Source organism: Dipodomys spectabilis, unplaced genomic scaffold (genome assembly GCF_019054845.1).
Source record: "Dipodomys spectabilis isolate Male_0828 unplaced genomic scaffold, ASM1905484v1 ptg000234l, whole genome shotgun sequence".
Classification (NCBI taxonomy): Eukaryota; Metazoa; Chordata; class Mammalia; order Rodentia; family Heteromyidae; genus Dipodomys; species Dipodomys spectabilis.
In genome coordinates, this window is record NW_024870911.1 from 15009161 (window position 1) to 15033866 (window position 24706).

General features: G+C 35.4%; 1 protein-coding gene across 3 annotated transcripts in view; it reads right to left on the reverse strand.

The window, feature by feature from the left end:
• Slc16a7 (solute carrier family 16 member 7) overlaps positions 1 to 24706 on the reverse strand; it is a 144292-nt gene that overhangs the window by 31384 nt on the left and 88202 nt on the right. For all 3 annotated transcript variants that reach the window (XM_042698675.1, XM_042698677.1, XM_042698676.1), the window contains 2 exons: positions 20412 to 20543; positions 16256 to 16497 (listed from right to left, as the gene is read on the reverse strand). In XM_042698675.1, the coding sequence (XP_042554609.1) occupies positions 16256 to 16472 (217 nt within the window). In that variant the 5' untranslated portion in view covers positions 16473 to 16497; positions 20412 to 20543. The remainder of the gene's footprint in view (positions 1 to 16255; positions 16498 to 20411; positions 20544 to 24706) is intronic.

Genomic DNA, 24706 nt, shown 5'->3' on the forward strand with positions numbered 1-24706 from the left:
ATAAATTAGTGGACATTAGGCCACAGGCTTCTCATCATTTGTAGTATAAATGATGCTTAGACATCAGGCATTACTGGAACTGCCTTTCAGCTAAGGAGCGATATTGATATTCTTTAGCCAGAAGACATTAAAATGACTTGACAAAATATACCGATGTCAGGAAAGATGTAACACGTTATCCTTGTGACCCGAATATTATTGAGGTTGCCTGCTAGCAAAAATATATATATATTTTTCTGCCAATATAAAAAAACAATGTCTTTGAGATAGAAGTTAAATATATCTCAAACCAAAATGGTTTTTCAGATTCCTAGTAGAGATACAGTATTAATACCTGCTGCACTCTTTGCCACAAATCACAAAGAGAATGTCTAAATTATAATCATGAGCCATAGAGATGATTTTGCCTTCATTTTTGCATCTGTTTTAAATTCCTTTCAAGATTATTTAGGTAATATATTGGGCTTTATTAGTGTCATAGGAAAGGAAACTTCAAGTTGAATTTTAAGAAACAAGAGGGTAAAACATCAATTTATGGATTTATAGTAATATTTGAGAATTTAATATGTGTATATCTTTATTAACTCTGCTCTCATTTTTTTGGCTCAGAGTTGGTGCTCTACCACTTGAGCCACATCTCTACTCCAGATTTTACTGGTCGGTTGGACAGAATAGTCTTACAGACCTTTCTTCTTGAGTTGATTTCAAATTATGATCCTCAGATCTCTGCCTCCTGAGTAGCTATGATTATAGGCATAAGCCTTTCATCATTTTATTTTTTTAATGTTACAGCTGCTTAATATTATTGGCATTAAAAGAAGAGAGAATGACAATGATATAAATCATCAAAGCCCCATATCCACATTATCAATGATAATCTCAAAGAAGCAGTAGGTATATTTGTGGCTCTAACCAGAGGTTCCCACAATAGTCTATTGATTTCTTCTATAGCTAGATAGTCAACTTGGGACTAAGATTTCCCAGAGCAAATTGTACAGTGAGGAAGTAAACTTACCTTAAACTTAACTTAAACAGGGGCTGGGAAAGTGGCTCAGTGGTAGAACGCTTGCCTTGCATGCCTGAGGCCCTGGGTTTGATTCCTCAGCACCACATAAGCAAAAAGAAAAAAGCTGGAAGTGGTGCTGTGGCTCAAGTGGTAGAGCGCTAGCCTTGAGCTGAAGAGCTGAGGGACAGCGCCCAAGCCCAGAGTTCAGGCCCCATGACCGGCCCCCCCCCCCCAAAAAAAAAATTAAGTGTTCACCTCCCAAAGACTTAGTTGTGGCTTTCTTGTGTGAGAAACTCCAGGATTAAAAAAATTTACCAATAAGAATAAGTTATCCATTGTTTTGACAGTGAAAGCTAAAAAGTGATCTCTTGCACCAGCTTTTGTAGAAAGTATCCTTCATCTGACACAATCTCTTTTGCAGAAATTGGTGTTGACAGGAAGTGGGTCAGGAGACTCTAACTGACTAGGCTAGAAGTCTTAACTAGTTCTTGCTCACAGACGAAGTCAATGTAAAGGAATGAGTGGGGTGATGAAATATCTAAAAAGGGAGGATTTAGTATGGAGTGTCAGTTGAAATTGTATGAAGTCTGTTAAAAGGCAGCAGCCAAATGAGAATCTTGGGTATTTGGGAAGATTAATTGGTAGAGGAAGAATGAAGTTGGAAATTTTCTGAGAATAGAGAAGACAAAAAGATGAGCCATTAATAAGTGACAAAAAGGCCTTACAAGGTGATCTTCTTGCTTATGAGAATTTTCTGCTACATGGAAAATGCTGGCCTTATCATTCCCCAAATTCACAAACGGCTTCAAATGCAAATGTGTTGGTACTTGTTGAAGCATGTTATATGCTTTGAAATGCTAGCCCAATGTACTGGATACCAACATGTCATTACAGGAAATATCTGGAGCCAGAGAACCAGAGCTGAGTGAGTGCTAACCCTCTTCTGACTGGCCTGTCACAATACATTTCAAATTCATATTACTTCCGGTCATTCTCATTCCCAGGATTCTCTACAAAACCCACCACTTAATATTCTACTTTCATTCATTATCTTTTTTATGGGTGACTATGGAGTTCTTGGGTGTTGTTTGTTTACTTGGAGTTTTGTTTTGCTTTGGACAGCATGGGTCTTTTTTGAGTGTTATGGGTAGTAACAAAATTAGTTCATTTGAATCCCTCTCAGTTACTTATCCCACACCTAGATACTTCAGCATTCAAAAATGGTGCAAGTTCTCCAGCAGCAACTCCATCTTTGCTCTTCCATCCTTTTAAAATAAATCCCTAAAGTCTTTGTGCTTCTTTGATGTTGTTTCCTTTTTCTTTTACTTTTCTTAGACAGGATCTTACTATGTTGCCCTGGCTGGTCTCAAATGGGTAATCCTCCCATTTCAAATCTGCTACATATCTTCCTACCTGGTCTCCCATGTTGTGTCCAGCCTTTTGAAGCTAGTCTATCATACCTGCATAACCCTTTCTAACCCTCTTTCTCTCATTTCCTTTTTTACTTACCCTTCATTTTTCCTGTGTTTACAATAGAACATTTACTTAAAAACCATAATCATAGCCAGGTGCCGATGGCTCAGGCCTATAATCCTAGCTACTCAGGAGGCTGAAATCTAAGGATTGCAATTTGAAGCCAGACTGGGTATAAAAATCCCCATGAGACTCTTATCTCCAATAAACTATTCAAAAAGCCTAATGTGGCGCTGTGGTTCAAGTGGTAGAGCTATGGCCTTGAGCACAAAGAGGCTCATGGACAGAGCCCATGCCCTGAGTTCAAGCTTTAAGTTCCAGCAAAAAGAAAAAAGAAAAACACAAAATGCATTTGTCAGTGTACAAGATTTGAATATTCTATCTTCCAAAAGAGTTTAAAATACTATCTGTATTTTAAATATACAGGTATATTTAAATATGGAAATGTTCTGAGTGATGTCATTAATTTGTTAATAAAGTATTGCTTAATTAAATGAAATACAGTCGCTATAATGTTTAAACGGACATCCTGTTACACTGGTTAGCAAACAAGTATATCTAAGGACCCAAATGGTCTCAGCAACTATGCACAGAGGTCTATCCCACAGCACAACATCTACGTACTTGGTAACTAGCACATCGAACTAGCAAGTTTAATTGTAAGCCAATTTATGTATAATTGCTATAAAAACCTAGAAGCTAACATGTTTTCTTACACACACACACACACACACACACACACACACACACACACACACACACACATACACTGAAAATTCGTCTTAAACTTAAGGCAATAAGTTTAGTTTTCAGAGAGTCACACAATACGTTGCCTGGCTGCTTTGAAAGGTGAAAAGCGACCTTGATTCCTCACATTACTCTTCATTTCACTGTCACCCAATCCTCTGTGGAGGAGAGATGCATGCAAGAGCTCTATTCAATTCAGAACCTAAGCGAAGCTACTCTCTGCTAATACAGCCTTTCAGACTTTCCTGTTCTAGAGTTTTCTTGCAAAACATATCTGACTGCTTATGAAGTTGGGTGGAATCTACAATATTAAAGTCCTATAAGTGCTGGGATATAGCTCAGTGGTGGAGTTCTTGTTTAGCATGTGCCAGGTTCTGGGTTAGATCCTAGCACCACAAATTCATATGGAGTAGACAGTATGCATACGTATGTAGTTTTCATCTTCACAGGAACATTTTTATTTTTGTACATGAGCTTTACAATATTCACTTTGTCTAAGCAGTACATATCCATTACATATTCTCTATACAGTATATATACATGCAGTATATACATATATACTGTATACAGAATATATAATATCCATTACATATTCTGTATACAGTATATATGCAATGTGTATATATACTATATACAGAATATATAATACATATTTATTATGTATTCATTTTATCATTATTTCTTCCCTACACAAAAGGGAAGAAGAACAATAGGAATCAGGGGAGGAACAGCTTACAGCAAGCTGATATTGTTTCAGAAGTTTGTGAAGAACAAGAAGTTTGTGAAGAAGAAGAGGAGGAGGAGGAGGAGGAAGAGGTCAGAATGCTGAGTATTTGCTTTGTATTTATACTCTGACCCTAGAATACCTAAGTTATATTATAGAATGCTTTGATAATCAATACCCCTCCCCAGATGTCCATTCTTCATATGATAGGAAAGGTTTCAGTTTAAGTGCATTCTTTGTTGTTTGCATACTAAAATATCAACCTATTATAAACATTTCAAATCATCTCTATCCAATCGGGAAGTTTCATCACTTTCCTTTCTACTAATGAATCTTTTAACCATTATGGCTGCTTTTTTATTTCCTCTTCTCTAACAACCGTTCCTATCTCTGTTGCTAACATTATCCCATAGATTGAATATTTGGGGCTTTGACTTCTTCATAACTGGATGGAACTTCTTGCCATACACCATAAATTTTTCATCTTTGTACATTAATATCTAGCTATACCTCAGCAAATAGCAGGAAACTCAATACATGTTTGTAGTACATCAGAAAAAATATGAAGCAATTTGATTTCCAAGACGTTTAGCTGAATTCTGAGCAATCACACCATTATTGAGTTACACAGCCAAATTAAACCCTACTTTGTCAATATCTTATTGAATCATTGTTACAGTGTCGATAATGATCTGCTTATTCCTTCAAAATTACTTATTAAATACTTACTATGTTTAGGCTGTATCTACTAGCACCAATACAACAGTGAAAAGAAAGAAATAAACCAAAATCTTTGCTTTCATAAAGTTTGTAAAATTGAAAGTTTACACTCCCACTGTATACTGCCTAATATGGTAACCTTGAGCCAACTGAACTTTTAGATTTTTTTAATGATTTAAGATGAAATAAAATAAAAGCTCAATTCCTTATGCAAACTGGCTTCATTGCAAGTGCTCAATTAGCTGCCTGTGGCTAGTTTTGAACATTTATTGGGCAATCAGATATATAGGATAGTTTTATCATTAGAGACAGTTCTATAGGCAAGCACCATACACATTAAAAATAAATGAGATGGTGATGTTATGGAGGGGAAAAACTAATGCAAGATCCAAGGGATAGAACTGCATGGATATAGTGTAGAAATTTTAGAGTAGCCCCAGAATACCTCTATGGGAATGTAAAATTTGAGTAAAGCTCTGGAAGAACTTTTGGCAGAAAGAAAGCAAAGCCATCCATAGATATATATATATAGATAAGGGGAAACATTATTCCAGGTAAAGGGAATAGTCAGGAAATGCTGTGAGGTGAAACTGTGGCAGGTGTATTCTAGGAACAGTAGCTGGACAGTGCAGCCTGAACAGAATGAGCGGGACTGGAAGCATCTGGAGCAAAGTAGGGAGGAAATGGAGTGTGGGAGGTATTGATCGTGAGGTGAGAAACCTCAGGTATGTTGGACACAATTAGCCTTTTAGATTATAGGATTTTAGTAGCAGTGATTTTCAAATGCATAATAGTCTACAGTGGTGCTTTGGACTAGGTAATAGCAGCAGAAATGGTAAAAATAAATAAATATGAAATATTGCATATACTTAGAAGATACCAACAAGTAAATCACCTAATTTAGGTCTGAGGAAAAAAGAGGGTGGGGGAGAGAGGAGACTGTGTGGGCCTATGTAACATATTTGGAGTCAATTTTGGTTTTTCATGGGGCTTGAACTCTGGGTCTGGGCGCTGTCCCTGTGCTCTTCAGCTCAAGGCTAGCGCTCTACCACTTGAGCCACAGCGCCACTTCTGGTTTCCTAGTGGTTTATGGGACATACGAGTTTCATGGCTTTTTCTGCCAGAGCTGGCTTTGAACCGTGATCCTCAGATCTCAGCCTCCTGAGTAGCTAGGATTACAAGCGTTAGCCACAGGTGCCCAGCTTGGAGTTGATTTTTAGAAGATAAAATGTTGAATGTGTCAACTTAGAAATGTTTGGTAGGTATACTAATGGCAACATTGAAAAGAAACTTTATATGCAAGTCTTGAACTCAGGAGAGGTCGGACTGTGGACACCTTGAGAAGGTAATAAAGTAACAGAATAGGAGGAAAAGTATGAGGTTACCAACCCCTAGGCTCCACTCTAGCAAAATACCTCCAAGCTGCTGATAACAAGGCCTATGCCCACTCCAGCCAAGCCTAGGGTTCACTAAAAAGCCTTGAGCCAGGCCAAAACTCCATGAAGTAAGGCTCTAAGATAAATTCCTGTAGCTCCACATGCCAAGACTGCTCGGTGGATACAGGTGCCAGGCCTGAGTCTTCAGAACCAGTCAGCAACTCCCTCCCCGTGGATACAGGTTATAAGGCTCAATGCTGCAGATCCAGTTGCCAGGTTCCCACACCTGGCAATCCAGACACCACACCAACCCAGCCAGGGACTCTCCCACAGCAAGTCTGCCCTCACCCTCTGCCAGATGGCAGAGTCCATACTGGTAATCAGTCAGTGAAGAGCTCTCCCAGACAAAGGAAGGCTGAAAAATCAGGAATAAATCCTATTTCTTCAATCTGTCGAGCCCAATATTAGGCAACAAAGTGCAAGAAGAAAAAAAAAAAAAAGAGGGGGGAGCATAATGCAACCAAATAACACAATAATCTCCCAGTAGCTGACCTCATGGAACTAAGGATACATGAATGGCTTGATAAAGAATTCAAAATAAGAAGAAAAATGATGCTTATCGAAATGAATTCCAAGAAATGGAAGCAAGTGTTTTTTTTTTTTTCTTTTTTATACTACTGTATGCGGTTCTTTCTTTCTTTTTTCTTTCCTTCTTCCTTTGGTTTATTTTCTTCTGTCACTGTTTTTGATTTCTGTTCCCTTCGTCTGATTTGGGGTGGGGAAGGGGAAGCAGAGAAACTGTGGGACAAAAGGTGACCCAATTCAGCAGTGCACTAGACACTATGTTGGAAACGAACTATACAACTTGGGGTGAAGTCAGAAGGGGAAAAACTGGGAGAGAATGAAGGAGGGGGAAGACACTGTTCAAAAAGAAATGAACTCATTACCTGACTTACGTAACTGTAACCCCTCTGTACATTACCTTTACAATAAAATTTTAAAAATTAAAAAAAAAATAAATTCAGGGAATTTCAAGAGGATAAACAGAAACAATTCAATGAAATCAGAAAAAAAAAGTGACCCAAACTAGAAATTTAAAAGAAACTGAAATTACTTTAAAAAAAAAAATCAAACATAGAAACTACTGGACCACCTATGGAAGAACTATAGGAGACAAAGATAGCCAAAAACTAAGAAGCTAGTGAAGTAAGAGAAGAGGTGATTATAGATGATGATGGTGGTGGTGGTGATGATAACTTGTATTCTATGCGTTACCCTTAAAACAATAAAATAAAAGTAGCAAAGCAACTGGCTTGGAACCCATAATTTCCCCACATCATCAAGACAGTAGCGAAGCTCACAAAGAATATGTGACATGTTTAAGGCAATACTTAAATACTTAAATAGGTCATCCCTAATTCTATATGGCTTGGAAGCTTATAAGGTTAGTCCGTGTTTTTATTTTAGTAACAAAACAATTTCACACTATTGAGGAGAGTCCTTTTCTATCACAGAAAGGGATTTATTGCTATTGAAAGGGGAACTAATTATGCCTTCAAAAGATGAAAATCTATTTTTAAAAGAAGGCCAAAGTCGTAAGTGTGCTTTGGACAGAATAAAATGACATGGTACTACTTTTTATTCAATTAGAAATATACAAGCCACAAATAATGTAAGAAAATTGCAAACAATAACAAATTGATGGGCCTCCCAAAACTGTGACTTTTGGCAAGGAAGCCATATAGCTAGCACATTGGCATTAAACTGAAGAGATTAGAAAACAAAAGGTACAGCAGTGAAATTTTTTTTGTCATGAAAACAGAAAATGAATTTTTCAATCATCCTGGCCATACATCCTGCTTGCAAGATTTCTTTGGAAGATCAATATGCTATCTTATTTAGTAAATTCACAATACAATAATCCCCATTACAGGTGGATTTATATCTAGATCTATCACTAATGAGTTTTTCTAAATTTTATTTGATTCTGCTATAAAATTTGGCTTAATTGATTTTTAGCAGCATCATAAATTCTATGGGATATTATTACCTTATGAAATTGGCCTTTTTAAAGCTCCCCCTGAACTTAGTTTTCTGTATCTTTTCTCACTAAAATTTTAATATTGCAGAATTTACTGTACATGTCTACACACATAATCCATACCTTTCACAATTTCATATTACTTTTATGTATCTCTTCTTAGATTTGATATTATCTTCCTATAAAGACCAATCTGATTTGCCTGTCTTGCTAAAAGAGCTATTCTGTACTTCCAAAAGCTCATAGATACATGTTTCTCATTTAGGTCCTATGTTTTGAATTCTCTCTGGCTGCATGATGCTGTACCTCTTGGTGTTCATTTTGTGCTTAGCCATTCTCAGCAAAAGGTGAAAATCATAACAGCTTCTTAATATGAAGGACACTCATACCACACAATTTTCATCAGTCCATTACATTGAAAAGATAACTAGCAAACAGATTAAAAGGGACCCTGAAACTTAAATGTAAAACTTGAGCTAAGTATTGACATTTAGACAGTCAGTGCTTTAAAAAAATATATATGCAAAAGGTAGTTAAAGTACTTTGAAAGATGTCCATTTTCCCCTCATTTCTATAATCCTTTAAAGTTGAGCTTAAAATCCATCCTTACTTGCCTTCTTCCCTCTCTCCCTCCCTCCTTCTCTAGTCCCTCCCTCCCTCCCTCCCTCCCTCCCTCCCTTCCTCCTTCCCTTCCTTCCTCCGTTCCTTCCTTCCTTCCTTCTTGTTTACTTATACCCATTTCCCCAAGTTTGCACCTTACAGACGCTGTCTACATCTTTGGGTAACTGGAATATTACGTCAACATAACCAACTTTTGCTCATAAGATATCATTGTTCTGCATGGTTCTTTTTTGTTGGATTTTAGCAGGAAGAGGTGAAACCCAATTAATGGACTACAGAAATATGCATTAGTGGAAACAAATATGGACATCTTGTGTATAAGGAACTAGACAGAGGAATAGTGAGTATTTTTCCAGACAGTAAGTGGTAGCGTTGGGATCCAAGCACAGCAAAATCCTCTATTACTAAACTTTTACTCATGCCATGCCATGGTACCCCTTCTCAAAATAAATGAACCCTAAGATATGTATTCAAATGATTTTTTTCTTTCATGCAATTGTTACTAACACGTTTATAAGATTATTTCTTTGTTGCTTTGTATGTCCCTCCCCCACAGTATAACCCGTTTTCACTGTATTTGATGATTTGATGTTGGTATAATTTGTGGAGGGGAAAGGGAAAAACCAATCATTTAAATAGGGATACTGGTGAACCCATTGCAACAATGAGATGTACAAGTCGTTATGTCGAAAAACGAACTTTACAACTTTGGTGGGGGGTGGGATGGGGGGGGTTGCCGGAGGAGGATGGGAAGGGATGGGAAGGGGAAACAAAGGAGGAGACTACAATGCTTGATAAGAAATGTACTCATTATCTTGCCTGTGTAATTGTAACTCCTCTGTACAGTATTTTCACAATAAAAAAATGAAAAAAACAAATGAATACATTAAAAAATTATAAAATAAATATCAAAAAATGGAATTTCTTGTATGTATTCTGGACTGAGGCTTGAACTCAGGGCCTCAAACTCTCAATTGGCTTTTTTACTCCAACCTGGCACTGTACTACTTGAGCCACATTTCCACTTCTGGCTTTTTATTGGCTAATTGGAGATAAGAGTATCTCAGACTTTTCTAACTGCAGGTCTCAGATCTCAGCTTCCTGAATAGCTAGAATTAATGATGTGAAATCACCAGCACACACTAAGTTTACTTTTTAAGCTAGTAATTTCTGGAAGTTTTGATTGATTATATCTTGAAACGGGAACATAAGTAGAAACTTAAAAGCAATCATCAAAAACTCCAAAGGAATAAATAAAATAGACTGTCAATGGAAAAAGAAACACCCTTGCTTGGGGGATGGGGGACAACAATAACAACAATAACAAAAAAACAAACAAAACGAAGTTCTATTTGTCATGTCATAAATAATTCATAAATGTCATGGAAGTAAAAGTAGTCTTTAGCTAATTCAATTTGGGTCTTCTTAAATTCAATCTATGATAAATGCTTATGATGCAGCTAAAGCAACAAAAATTACAAATATTCTGTAAAATATGTTTTTCTCGCCACTACCACTGACTTTGTCCCTGATTATTTTCTGTCAAATATAAAACATAGCGAATAAAAAATATAAAATAAAATATAAAAATGAATATAAATATAAATAACTTCATTTCTTTAAAAGTAAATTAAAAACATATTTCTAATAGTTGTTCAATATAAATTATTGTCCCAATCAGTGAAATTAACAGTAAAATTAAACTGACCAAATAAGAGATTATAAATATGTACTTAAAAGAGTAAACACAAAATATTCCCCAAGTTCTGCCACATGGAGATTTTAAAAACTTTATCAAGCACAAGAGAAACCCTAGTTAATTAGAGAAAGTAGTTTCACAAATAAGTATGCTAAGCTAATTCTACATAGATATTTTACCTGAATTTTGTTAAATATTCCTGATCCCCTTGAGACGTTTGGATAGTTAATGATAACCTCTGAGTATTGAAGGACTTTCTAAATGAAGTTATTAAAATTCAACTATTTGCATATTTCAAAGAGATGGGGGAAAGCAAAGGTTGTCCTAAACCAAAAATGTAAGAGGAGGATTTAAAAAGTTTCTAGATCCTTCTTTAATCTGAGTAAGACTTATTTCAACAGCAGGTTCTATAGTCCAGTTCTTGTTCTCAATTCAAATAAGCAGATATCTGCTTTTTGTCTTACATAGATTTTTCAACCTTCATTGCCAAAACACATATGATTCTTTTTTGCCAGTCCAGGGTATGGGCACTATCCCTGAGCTTCTTTTGCTCAAGGCTAGCACTCTACCACTTGAACTACAGTGCCACTTCTGGCCTTTTCTGTTTATGTGGTACTAAGGAATCAAACCCAGGACTTCATGCATGCTAGACAAGCACTCTACCACTAAGCCACTTTCCCCATTTCCTCTGCTCACCACAATCATGACAGCTTATACCCAGCTGAAATAAAATCTCAGATGCTTTGAACTTACATTATGTTTTTTTTATTCTTCCTAATTGAAAAGACTAAATGGATACCTTAAGTTCCTTAAAGATGATTACTGGGTTTTTTGTATGAATATATGTCATCAACATGAACATTAAATTAGGTGGCATACACAGGAAAAGACACACTAAATCACCTCCATACACAAAGAGTTCTCTCTAGTCCTTTCCTCCCCTTGGTTCGTTATCTAGATTTCCATTCTCGTCTTATTTCCAGATTGTTTTGACTCATCTAAAGAGGAAAGATGAAATACACCTGAGTTTTACTTGATGGTTTTATTCTTTCTCTGCTTTCCAAGACTGCACATTTCTTTCCTGGAGTGCTGGGAATATATACAACTAGTCCCCATTGAAGCTTCTGATTCAGTCATTGATTTGTGTAAGAGGTGAGGCCGGAGTAGAATGATGTGTGCCAAAGAAAAGCTATACATATCCTACAAACTAATCAGAATAATTCAAGATGTGGACCCTCAGTTTTCAAAAATCCATCCAAACTTCCGCAAAAGCCTTCTCCAAAGCCTTATACTTAATGTCCAGCTAGTTGACTAGTAAGCACCTAATTGTAATTAATACTACTTTAAAAGCTTAAAAAGTTGTACTTCTTTTAGAACTTCAGTCAAATCTAGAGTGATGGCACAATAGTTTCTACAATGTATCATAGTTCTTGGGGGAGAGGGGGAAGGGGGAGCATGGAAAGTAACTGAGAGATCAGAAGCAAATCACAAAGAAGAATTCATATAGACTGGCAGCCCCAAACTGTACTCAGCCATTGTGCAGCTAGACACACCTGGATTATCATTCAACAGAATAACAAAGACTGCACTGAAAAAAAAAATCCTCAAATCCCCTTGTCCATCTAAACATTCTGACGTCTGAGGTGGGTTTTCTGCCCCTCCTTAGCTCTGTTTATGAATAGGGTGGACCACATTGCTTGACCTATTTGCTGAAATTTGCTGGAACTCCAAGAGACCATATGGGTAGCCAGATGGTTTGCTGAAATTTGGTGCCGCTATTCAAAGGATGATGTAAGGTATAACCATAATTTGCATTCTTTTCCATCCCTTCTGCATACCTTTTATGTGTTTCATTTTTTTTAACTCAAACATCAGAAAGAGAGATAGTACCTTGCTACCAAGACAAAGATGCCAGCTAATTACTACCAGAGACCCCAGCCCTGATATCACAGGCCAGACACTCAGTGACCCATGGTAGTGATTAATAGATTGAGTGCTAAGCCCTAATAAGAGCGTCAGATCTCAGGTGTTCTTGAGGCTAATGTAATTAGCATTATGCTGAGCAGAATATTTCAGTACTTGGTGGAGATTCATCACACTTCTCAGTCAAACTAGGTGCTTTATAATGCCATAGTCTTTGAATTTATTTTATGATCATCAACCTCCTAGGCCTCTGTAAACAGAGAATTTCCAAATACCAGATAAAATTTAAATATTTTAATCAAATATTGATTTTTCTACAATAAAGAGCCCTTGTGTTATACATAAATTGAGGAGGTTTCCAGAGATGCTTGTTAAAATGCAAATTTCTAGACTGAGTAGAAATTCTGATAAGAAGGGTAGAAGATAAAGACTAGGTCTGTGTATTTTTAACACGACTTAATATTCAGACACAGAAAATCTGTTGAATATTCTCAAAAACAAAACCATTTAAATGTCAGTAGTAAGACTAATAACTGAAGTTTATATTGTTTCTGACAATATTATTTGCACTGACTCAAAGAAAATTGTCCTAAGAAGAAGATAGCTTTAAATGAGCCAATTATTTTGTTAAAAAAATGAAGATAAGCCACAGATATATGAGTATTATTTCCAGCAAATCATATAAATGTCTGAGATCTACATGTAAACATTGATACAGCAGTCAACATTTCTACCTGTCAGAAAAAGCCAAGTGTTGTGTTACGTTTTGGTTTTATCCCCCCCCCCCCAAGGGAAAAATCAATGCATAGCAGAATTTCTACAATCCTTGATTTTACTCCCTAGCCAAGGGAAGCGTGCAAAACATTTCAGCCCTGATAACTGAGGACTTGGGGAAAATATTACAAGGACTTTTAATTGGATTTCACTTGGATATTAATATTGTCAGTTACTACCAACTATTTTCATAAATCTAGTATTGCTATCTTTTTCTCTCTTTTGATAGTACTGCAGCTTGAACTGGAGGCCTCCTTTACCACTTGAAACAGGTCCCCAACTCTTTATGCTTAAACTATATTTAAATAAGATCTTGTGGTTCCCCTCCCCCCACCCCCCCAGCCAGGTTTGACTGCGATCCTCCTACCTTAATAGACATGTAGCACCTTGTCCATTTTGTACTTGGGTATAAGGTCCCTCTAACTTTTGCCCATACTGGCCTTGAATAGTGTTCCTCTTAATACCATCTCCCAAGTAGTAGCACAGCTTTTGTAGAAACAACCAGATATAAAATATCTGTTTATCTGTTTATTTTATTCATCCATTGCCCTAAATATTTAAGTTTTCAATATGTATAGCTATCAAACTACCATTTTATTTATGAATTTCAAGTTTTCTTTGATGCTTTTTCACATGCATACAGAGAGAAAGAGAAAGCATTTATTTTTAAAGAAAGAATATGAATTAAATGAAAACATGTATACTTGATAAATCTGTTGATATCTGAGAAAATCAAAATGATATGCGGTTAAATTAAAATTACTCCACTCTTGATACCAGTGCCTTTAGATATCCTGCCAGGAGGAAGAAAGTTGCTACAGTCATATAGCAATATATACAATACCCATTATTATTGTTGAAAGACATTCTTAGAAAGCATATTAGAAGCAGAAATTTTATCATTGACATGGACAAACAGCATTTGACACTGGGATAAAAAATATATATTTAACTTAACCAATCCTGTGCTGCACTGGTTTAATCCCAAAATCCACAAAAGTGGAAATGCACACAACAGCTAACATTAACACACAACCACACACAGAGACCATAGGATTCACCCTGGATTGAACTTTTGCACCATTCTGTGACTAAACAAAACAGCTTGGTGGGAGCAGGAGAAATTAACACTGCAGGGAAAGGATATGGCATTAAGTGTGCAGGCTTGGTTTAGGCCTGGCTCTAACACTCTCCTTCTATAAAGATGATGACAGCGAAGGGGAAAGAGCAATGACTGATAAGCATCTGCCATGAATGGTCTGTCTGACTTAGGGAAGCTACCTTGGTTTCTCTATTTTTCAACTGCAGAGAAGAAAGCTTAGAGCAATTATGAACAGGTTGTTCAGAGGATCACCTCATTTCACACATTGAAAGTACTGACAGAGGAGACCTCAATGGACAGTAAAATCCCTAAATGCTAGACATTATCACAGACACCAGAACTTCTGCAATAAGAACCATACTCATGTCGCTGATGAACTAAAAAGGATTTTACATTTAAAATGTTCTGCTTTGTAAATATGGTAAATAATAGTATAAAGATTTCTTTCATCCATTTATCCCTTTCCTTTAAAATAAACTATAGTTTACAATTGGTAGATCTGTCTCTATATAAATGTATATTAAAGAGCAAAGATGTATATCTAAAAAAATCACCTAAATCTGCTTTATTAGTTCACTTATTACATAGAGACTGGACTCTACATTCTTAAAGTACTTTTACTTTTCTTCAAGATATGAACTTATTCTCTTGAAGCTGAGATTTCTTTTATTAAATCAGTTACGTATATCTGGTCAATTATGACCAGACTTTTGTTAGATTGCATGCAATCATTAAAATATACACTTGGTACACTACGAGGGGAAAAAAGATATGGAACTAGGTCATGTATATGATGTCTTTCAATTATTTTCTTTTTTGTTTTCCTTCAATTCTGAGTTGGAATTCAGATCTTGCACGTGTTAGGCAGGTACTCCATCCCTCAGTACGACGACTGTCCAATTTAGCTTTAGTTATTTTTTAGAGAAGGTCTCACACTTTCTGCCTGATTCTGGCCTTGAACTGCAGTCTTTCTATGCATGCCTCCTGAATAAATAATAAATAAATAAATGGGATTGCAGATGTACACCATCGTTCTTGTCCCTTAATTCTCATATTCTATACTGCCTCTTGAAGTTACATATCCAGTGAAAAAGTAAAAATTTTAAAAATACATATATTTTAAATAATGACTTTTTTCAAAAGATGTCATTATTTGACAAATTTTATGGCAATGAGTAATTATTTCACACACATAAATTTAAATGAGTCTAGAATGTATTTGCGAACACTTCATTATTCTCAATATCTAGTATATGTCTGAGTCAAGCAGAAAAGGTCAGATAAGGTGATGTTAGGGAAATGAATCCTAAGATATGTATTCAAATGTTTTTTTTTCTTTCACGCGATTGTTTCTAACACATTTATAAGATTATTTCTCTTAGCTTTTTGTACCTCATGTTTTGCATAATAGCAAATGCAATATGTGAAAGGGAAAGGGAATCACAGAAACAGAACAATGAACCACAGCAACATTGATACTCACTTGACACTATGAGCGATATGAACATCACCAGTTGGGTGGGGAGATAGGAAGAGGTTAAGTGGGAGATAAAGATAGATGGGATAATGATTTTTTTAAATGTACTTATTGTCTTACCTATGTAACTGTCACCCCCCCCCAAGTCATTGCCTTTTCAATTAAAAAATTAAAAAAAAATGTAAGTTCTAATTACACTTTTGATTGATTTTTTTTTGGGGGGTCCGGTCGTGGGGCCTGAACTCTGGGCCTGAGAGATGTCCCTCAGCATTTCAGCTCAAGGCTAGTGCTCTACCACTTGAGCCACAGTACCACTTCCGGCTTTTTTCTTTTTGCTTATGTGGTGCTGAGGAATCGAACCCAGGGCCTCATGCATGCAAGGCAAGCACTCTACCACTGAGCCACCTTCCCAGCCCTTGATTGATTTTTTTTTTTTAACTGACTCTATAATACAAACTCAGAACTGCAGCATCTCAAGACAGTGCACGCAAAGCATGTAGCATGAATATATATTGTTACATCAGCATCGAGACATTCTCACTCCAGAATTCTACTTTTCTGGAGACTCTTACCTCCCGCATACATAACGGCCAGCATGATGGACGAGATCCACGCGATCTCGCTGTAGGAGGCATGGAAGATTCCCTGAATGTCTTTGAAGAATACTGTGACCGCCTTGGGAAAGGCATATGAGAATCCAATGCAGATGAAAGATGCTCCAACCACAACCCAGCCCCAGCCTCCATCGGGAGGGCTGTGGAGGGGCGGAGAGGTGGGCGGAGGTGGCATTTCCGCAGATGGAAATTCAAGTTACCTAGACAAAATAAAAACAACAACATAAAAATAGCTTGAACCTTATTTCTTCCGTAGAAAAATCTACAAAAATGTTATCACAGAAATAACTGGCTATTATGAACTAAAAATTGAAAGTATTTCATTTGTTTCAGAGAGGGAAAATAAGGCAAAGTTAAGATTTTTAGATCTAAGCTAAACTGCCAACTAAATAATTAGAGCTATCTCAAATTTATTTCTAGGTATAATAAAAAACAGAACTGCCATGATGTATATATATATATATATACATATACACACACACACATAAGTGTATAGAAAACATATGTATATATATCCACATAAGTGTATACAGATATACCCGTATATTTACATATAAATATATATACACTTTCTTAAATATATTGAACTTAACACTTTTATACTCAAAGATAAAAGCACAGGTATTACTTCTGATAAATTACAAAGAAGTCAGTAGGAACATTTTGGAATTTTTTCCACTTTCAATAACAATGCTTAAAGTCATTCTTCTTGGATCTGTTTTACTGAATTTCTAGCATTAGAAATTACATTGTTCACATGAGCTACATTCATCACAACACACTTTGAAAACTGGTGCTATCTGTCATTGTATGAATGATTTATTTTATGTAGTTTTTATATCAATGGAATTCTCCCAATGTCAGGGATGTTTGTTGTTTGGGGGGGGGGGCGGGGACAAGAGGGAACAATAATTGGAGAATGAGATTTTCCATTTGGGTGCTCCTTAAAAACACTGAACTGCTGGTTTTAAGAAAGGGAATAAGCTCTCACTTACAGAAGAAAACAATGACATACACAAATATTTTTGAAATCACGTGTATTAAATTTAAAACACCTTGGTTCTTTAAGACCATTTTGTTTTTGGTGAAGGGATACTGGTTGTTTAGTTCCTTTTTAAAACACAATTTTATTGTTATTATAAAGGAGATGCACAGAGGGCTTACAGTTACATAAGTCAGGTAATGAGTTCATTTCTTTTTAAACAGTGTCACCTCTTTCCTCGTCTTCTCCCAGTTTTTCCCTCCTGATCCCTCTCTCCCACAAGTTATATAGTTCATTTTCAACATAGTGTCTAGTGAGTATCACTACTGAATTTGTTGACCCTTTGTCTCACCATTTTTATGCTCCTCCTTACCATCCCCCAACACAGATGTTATTTTGCTTCTTATTTTTTTCTGCTATGTCACTGATTTTTATTTCTGTACCTTTTGTCTTGTATGTAAGTGTATCTGTGTTGCTTAGCTCTTGACTATATGTAGTCCCCAGTCTCCATATCATCTTTACATCACTCTCATTGTATTTGTAGATATCTTTCCAATGACATACAGAGGGAAAGACAGAACTTCATTTCTTTTGGGCAAGATGATGCTTGTAATAAGCTAAAGAAATCTAATTTGGTCACATCTTCAGAAAACCTAGCATCAGGCGGGGTCCATTTATTAATGATCTATGTGGACGTTGGAACTCCCATTTTACACACAGAAAAGTACATATGCAAAGGCATTGTCTGTAGGATCCACAGTGAAGAGTTGGCCATACTAACAAAAGTCACATAAATATTAATTTTGTCAGTAATTTATATAGGCTCTACCATAAAAGGTAAATAATTTTGTATCAAAATTATGTATATATATGTGTGTTTGTAAGTTGCACACATGTTTATAATATGCATCTACATATGCATATAACATGATACAAACACTGTACTTCTATCACATCCTGTCCTCTAAAATTCTGGTTTTATATGGAATTCTATACATAAAATTGATTTTATTTTACAATGGCTTCATTTTGTGGCACGAAGATTAAGCATGAGGGTGTTGAAGGCTTGTCACATTGGATCCTGCACTGAAGCATTTAGTATAGTAATAGAATGGTGTCTGTTCTTTTAACTGTAAGATCAGAGTCATTTCATTTACTTCATAAAGTAACAAAGACTGACAGCAGGATCCATGTAAAGTAAATTGCAGGACTGATTATATCCTAAACAAATATTACCTGTCACTATCCTGGCCTTCCTTTAATTGATAATTAAACATAATGCTCCTTAATGTGGATTACAATTGGATTTTTTTCAATCCCATTTGAACATGGAAGGCATGTGTGTGTGGCTTTCATTTCCACCAAATTTCATGTTCTAAGTTGCATTTAATATTCCAACTATAATTTTTAAAAGCCAAACCTTAGAAGAAAATTTTGCATAAAGAATACTTAGCTCCAAAGGTAGTGTTAAAATAATAATGCTAGAGTCATGACTGCTTTCCTTAGTTCAGTATTCTGCACATTGAAGTGTTCAATATGACAGCATTTAGCTCAGTTTATTTATATTGAAATATATATGTGTTTTTATATATGTATGTATATACATCCCTAAACTTGATTACTATATATAAACTAAAACTATAACTAACTCTAATTGAACTGACTATAACTAAAACTTATATTTTATAGTATATATAAAATTTTGATCATCTAAAGAAACAAATGAGGTAAAATTCAATAATAATTTAATAAATACGTGTGAACCTAAGTAAAATGAATTCTATGTACTACATGCCTGTATTTACACAGATACGATTCATTTATTTGTGCTAGTGGAAGCAGTTGGCTTTTAACTTAACATTATATTTTCACATTTATACATGATTTACATTGATTTTTTTCTAATCTGATGTTATGAAGTTCAGCTGGTTCTTATTACTCGTGGGAATTATGCTCAATAAAGTTATCTAAACATTGAATTAGTGAATACTGAACCAATGATCATGGGAAAGATAAAGGATTGGGTCTCTGCGATTAGGTTTTTAATCACAGTTTTATCAATTAATAGACAATCTTGTAAGACATGTATATCTGCTTAAAAATACCTTATTCAACATAATTTATTGATTCATGAACTTGGAACTGAAGGCCAACTCAACTGTAGGGAAACTTAAACCTTAAAGGAGCTTGTGTAACACAGCATTTTCTCTTTAAGATATATCACGGTATCCTTGCATTCAGGGACTTTCAAGTTAGCACTCCTGCAAAATTCGCACAGGCATTGTAAATAGCAAAATTAGCAACCAAACCCTCAAAAACGTGGGAAACAGGGCACTTAGCAGGCTGCCAAGAATTCTTGGTTTTACTATAAGTAAAATAAGGAAGTAAAGTACTGCCAAAATTTAAAATGTTTAAATATAATACACTCAAATAAAAAGGGAAAATACTAGCTACAATCTTGACACTAATAAACAGTAGTACATAAATTGATAAACATTAGGGTAGGGCTTTAATTAAAGGCATGACTATATGCGATGTAAAACTGTAAACAATTCAAAGTTCTATCAAAATCATAGGTGTCAGCATATAAAGCAGTAGAAATTTCCAATTAATGTAAGGTAATTTTATGTATCATCTCCACAACTAGATTATGATTCTTCTGATTTCGATACATAATGATATTTAGATATCATCCACTGAGCTGTTGAGAACCTTGCTATAGCGTCTGGGTTATCAAAGGCATTGATGATTAATAGGTGAGCTTTTGTCTTGGGTTTAAGAGTGTTTTTTATTTAATTAGAAGTACATGTTACAATTCTCCACTTTTTTATTTGCTGCCCACCTTGTTTATTTCCTATGAAGTCTCATCTAAGGGTCTCTTAACTAATTATTGGAAAGTATATCCAAACCAATTAGCTCATGGAAAATTGCATGTCTAAAATCATGGCCCTACTTTATTCTCAGTTATTGAGTTGACAGAGTCAAGATCAATTTCAAACACACGTACATTAGCTTCATGATTCTTTCTGTGCACAATTCTGTAATCCTTGATATAATTAAACAGTGTTGTGTTCTGTTCCTGAGATTTGTAGGCATAAGTCAAGAAAAATGGAGTTAAAAATAGATTTTTACCTGTTGACAGATGTCCACTTGAACAGATTTCTTTGGGTTGTATGTGGAATTTTTAAGCCTAGTCACTTCACATTGAAGTGTAATATTCAAAGGCAATACAAAGGAAGAGAGGTAGAGCAGATTCTGAATTCTCTATGGAAATAGAAAAACAAGGGTTACATGTAGAATTATACAAGCCTGATTAGAGCACCTAGCTTTGACACATCTCAGTAATTGTCACCATTATTTAATAATTATGTACACTAAATAGAACCATATTTCATTGACACCACCCACCATTTTTTGTTGCCACAAATGATGAAATGTGCACATAAGGTACAATAAGAAAGAAAAAGTGTGAGATAAAGAATTGGATTTGTTCTCAACAAAATACATAAACAGATCACATAGATACTATACCATCATGAGAAAAGAAATGCTGCCATTCATTAGCTTTCATACAAATCCCTATATTATTTAATTTGTACTAAAATTTAATTAAATAAATATCCATTGCCAGTTGAAAAAGTTTAAGTAATAGAACAATTTCAGTAATACACATGTTTTAACAATGAGCCAAAATGGGTAGAAAAAAAGGAAATAAAAAATATTTTATTAGAGAATTGTGGTTAGAATCTAGACTTCCTAATCATGTCTTGGTGATAGGCAAATATGCTAAATCTCTAATCTATTAGTTACCTTTATTTCAGTATGGCACTGAATATATAAATAGATCCAGTTCTAAGAGGTTATTTTCTTTGATCTAAGCCTTCATTTAACTAGATTAACTCTGATAAAAAGTCAATCATTTGGATTAAACAACAAGTCATTCGCCTTGTGCTAAGACCACCAATTCACCAATTCTGAGGTCCTGAAAGAAGATAACAGAGCCACTGAGTCAAAGGAGGTTTTTAATCAGAAGATGAAGGAAGTGTGAGCTCAGTGTTAAGTCAGAGGGACTATCAGGGGAAACAAGAGTAAGAATGAGTAAATGGACTCTGAAAGTCACAGATACAATCTGAGACAGAGGCAAGAACAGAACTGAAGGTTTAACTTGTGCTAAGAATGAAGCATGCACATTCCTTGCTTCCCCTGTCTGGAGACAGAACAGTAAGAAGAGGGACTTATCAACTTGTGTCTGCAAGAGTCTTGGTGGTGATTTTTGTATGCTGGGTAATTCATGAATGTAGTTCCATCTACACCATGAAAGCAGCCCACAAGGATGAATGAAGAATTGTTTTTTGTATTCCTCTGTTTCTTCTAAGGCTCATTTCATTGGAAAGCATCTAAAAATTGAGCTCTGACCCCTCCCCCAGGCTATAATTATTCATACTCATGGTTTATATACATTAGGTTAAGAGCTAGAACAAGAGTAATCCTGAGTTAGGAAATGGAAAGACTTGGAAAAAATTATATTAAGTGAAGTAAGCCAGGCCCAAAGAAACATAGGTCCCATGGTTTCCCTTATTTGCAATAACTAGTACATGTCTGAGTCAAGCAGAAAAGATCAGATAAGTTGATGTTAGGAAAATGAACTCTACGATATGTATTCAAATGTTTTTTTCTTTCACAATTTTTTTTGGGGGGTCCAGTCGTGGGGCTTGTACTCTGGGCCTGGGCACTGTCCCTCAGCTCTTCAGCTCAAGGCTAGTGCTCTACCACTTGAGCCACAGCGCCACTTTGGCTTTTTACTTATGTGGTGCTGAGGAATCGAACCCAGGGCCTCAGGCATGAAAGGCAAGCGCTCTACCACTGAGCCACCTTCCCAGCCCTGTTTTTTTTTCTTTCATGTGATTATTTATAACACATTTTTATAAGATTATTTCTTTGTTGCTTTGTATGTCCCTCCCCCACGGTATAACCCCAGCTTTCACTGTATTTGATGTCAGTATAATTTGTGGAGGGGAAGGGAAAAAAACAAATCGTTTAAATGGGGATACAGGTAGGCCCATTGCAACAATGAGATGTACAAGTCGGGTTGTTATGTGGAAAACGAACTTTACAACTTTGGTGGGGGGGGGGGGAAGGATGGGAAGGGATGGGAAGGGGAAACAAAGGAGGAGGCTACAATGCTTGATAAGAAATGTACTCATTATCTTGCCCATGTAATTGTAACCCCTCTGTACAGTATTTTCACAATAAAAAAAAAAAAAATCCTGAGAAATTCTTGGAATGCTACAAATCCTCTATGCTCACTACAAGTTCTTAACATTTTACAGTGCCTTCATCTGACTCTGGTCCATTTTCTTTCAGGAAGAACAAATCACATTCTGGACTCTTTGAATGAGTTGGTCAATCATCTGGAAATACATTGCTTGATAGTTACACTTATTGATACCTTTGTTATATCCTTTTCTTGGCATATATTAAACTTCCATATTCTATTTTTAATTAACATGATATGTTGGTCTTTGACTTTAACAATGAAAGACAATTTTTTAGAATTAGTGTATGTCATAAAAGATACACAACAATCCTTTAGTACACGTAAACACCAATTCTTTAGTACTTTGGAAGTATTTCTTTTAATTTAGGACAGTAATTCTTTTGGCGATTCATGGCTGAAATCCAAGTTGGCACAAGGCTTATTATGAATTACCACAGCCAGTATTAATGCACAATATTTGCTGATTTTATTTCTTAGCAGTTTCCATGTATGTCATTTTTTTGTTGTGAAATTTATATATCACAAGAATGTGAAACAAAAATGATGCCTTAAAGATCTCTTTTTTTTAACAATTCAGTTGACTGATTTTTATAATTCCATGAACCTGGAAAAAGTTATATAATTCTAAATCACATTCTATTCACAAAAGCATAAAGGATTAGAGATATAGTGTGAGTTTTCCAAAATATTATAGTCAATAAGTAATCAAAAATGGTATCATGAGCAGCATATTTCTATAGAGACCATTGTTACCAATTCAACGTTAGCACACCAACATGAAAGCTGCACTTTCTCTATGCAATTATATTTATTCCTTCAGTTTTATTCCAATGGGGAACATTCAAACTTCAGTTCATGCTCATGTCCTTGCCTGTCTTCTCCATCAGAGTTCATATAATTACTCTATGAGTTCAAAATACTACAGCTATCCTTCAAAGTTTAAAATTCATCCTTGTTCTAGTTAATTTACTTCTATGGTTTCCATAAGACTTATTTTAGTCAACAAATGATGCCATTAATTGAAGAATGAGCTGAGAGAGCTCTCTTAAAGATTCGACTATTTCAAGTGACTTTGAACAACTTTTATGTAATAGCCTATGTACTGAAACCTAAGAACTTCATCTTGTCTTCTAGAATCAATACAGGCTGATTAATTAGGTTGATTAGTCTATGAAGAAAAAGATGTAGGACACAGAAGCAATGAAGTGATAGGCAATGGTCAATGTCTGGACTATAATATATTCAAGGTTTTTTCTCATTCAGTTGAACAGACTATGGGAATGCTCCTTTATAAATTTTGTGAGGAATCCTTTCTTCAACTTCTTAAAAGTAAACCACCATGCTTCAGCTCTACAGAGCCTTCTCAATAGTCTACCCCATCTAAAATTTTATCTTTCAAACTAAGGTCCAGAAATAATATACTCAGCAAACTAAGTCTCAGATTAAATCAATAGGAGATAGAAGACTTTTGGCGTCTCTATAAATATCTCTAAATGCGCTATCATGAAAGCATGAACTTTCTATCACATCCTACCTAAACACTGGCCTAGGCTTTCACATAAATGAATTGATATGTTCTTAGAAGAAAAATCCACTGATCTTTCTGATTTCTATTACCTCTTTCTTATACAAAAGGATAGAACAAGCTCAAATTAATGTATACTGTTTAATTTAGGTGATAGCTCACCCAATTTTACAACAGAAAATAAATCAAGCCAGATCTTTTCTTTTCCAACCTGTAATTGAATTAAAATTGGAATCTAATCCTGAGGTTATTTTATTCTTCAAAGTGAACCATCTTTTAAATCGTATTGACATTTTCTTTGACATCTAGGCAAGAAACTTGCCAATAGTGCCTGGTCCACAGAATGTCAGTAACATGGAACATATATTTAGATTTAAATTATTGCTATAGTTGTAATGACCCAGAATTCTAATTGATGACAAGGGTCAAACTAATCACATGTCTTTAGGATGGGAAAATTATGAAAAATAATAGGAATTGATACTAGATTATCTATGAAGATTTGGAAATTAATCTTCTAAACAATAGTCCTAGACTCTGATATTTTGCAGTTAAATCTATAAAAACAAGTATAGTGATAGAAAGGTGGCTCAGTGGTAGAGTGCTTGCCTTGCATGCATGAGG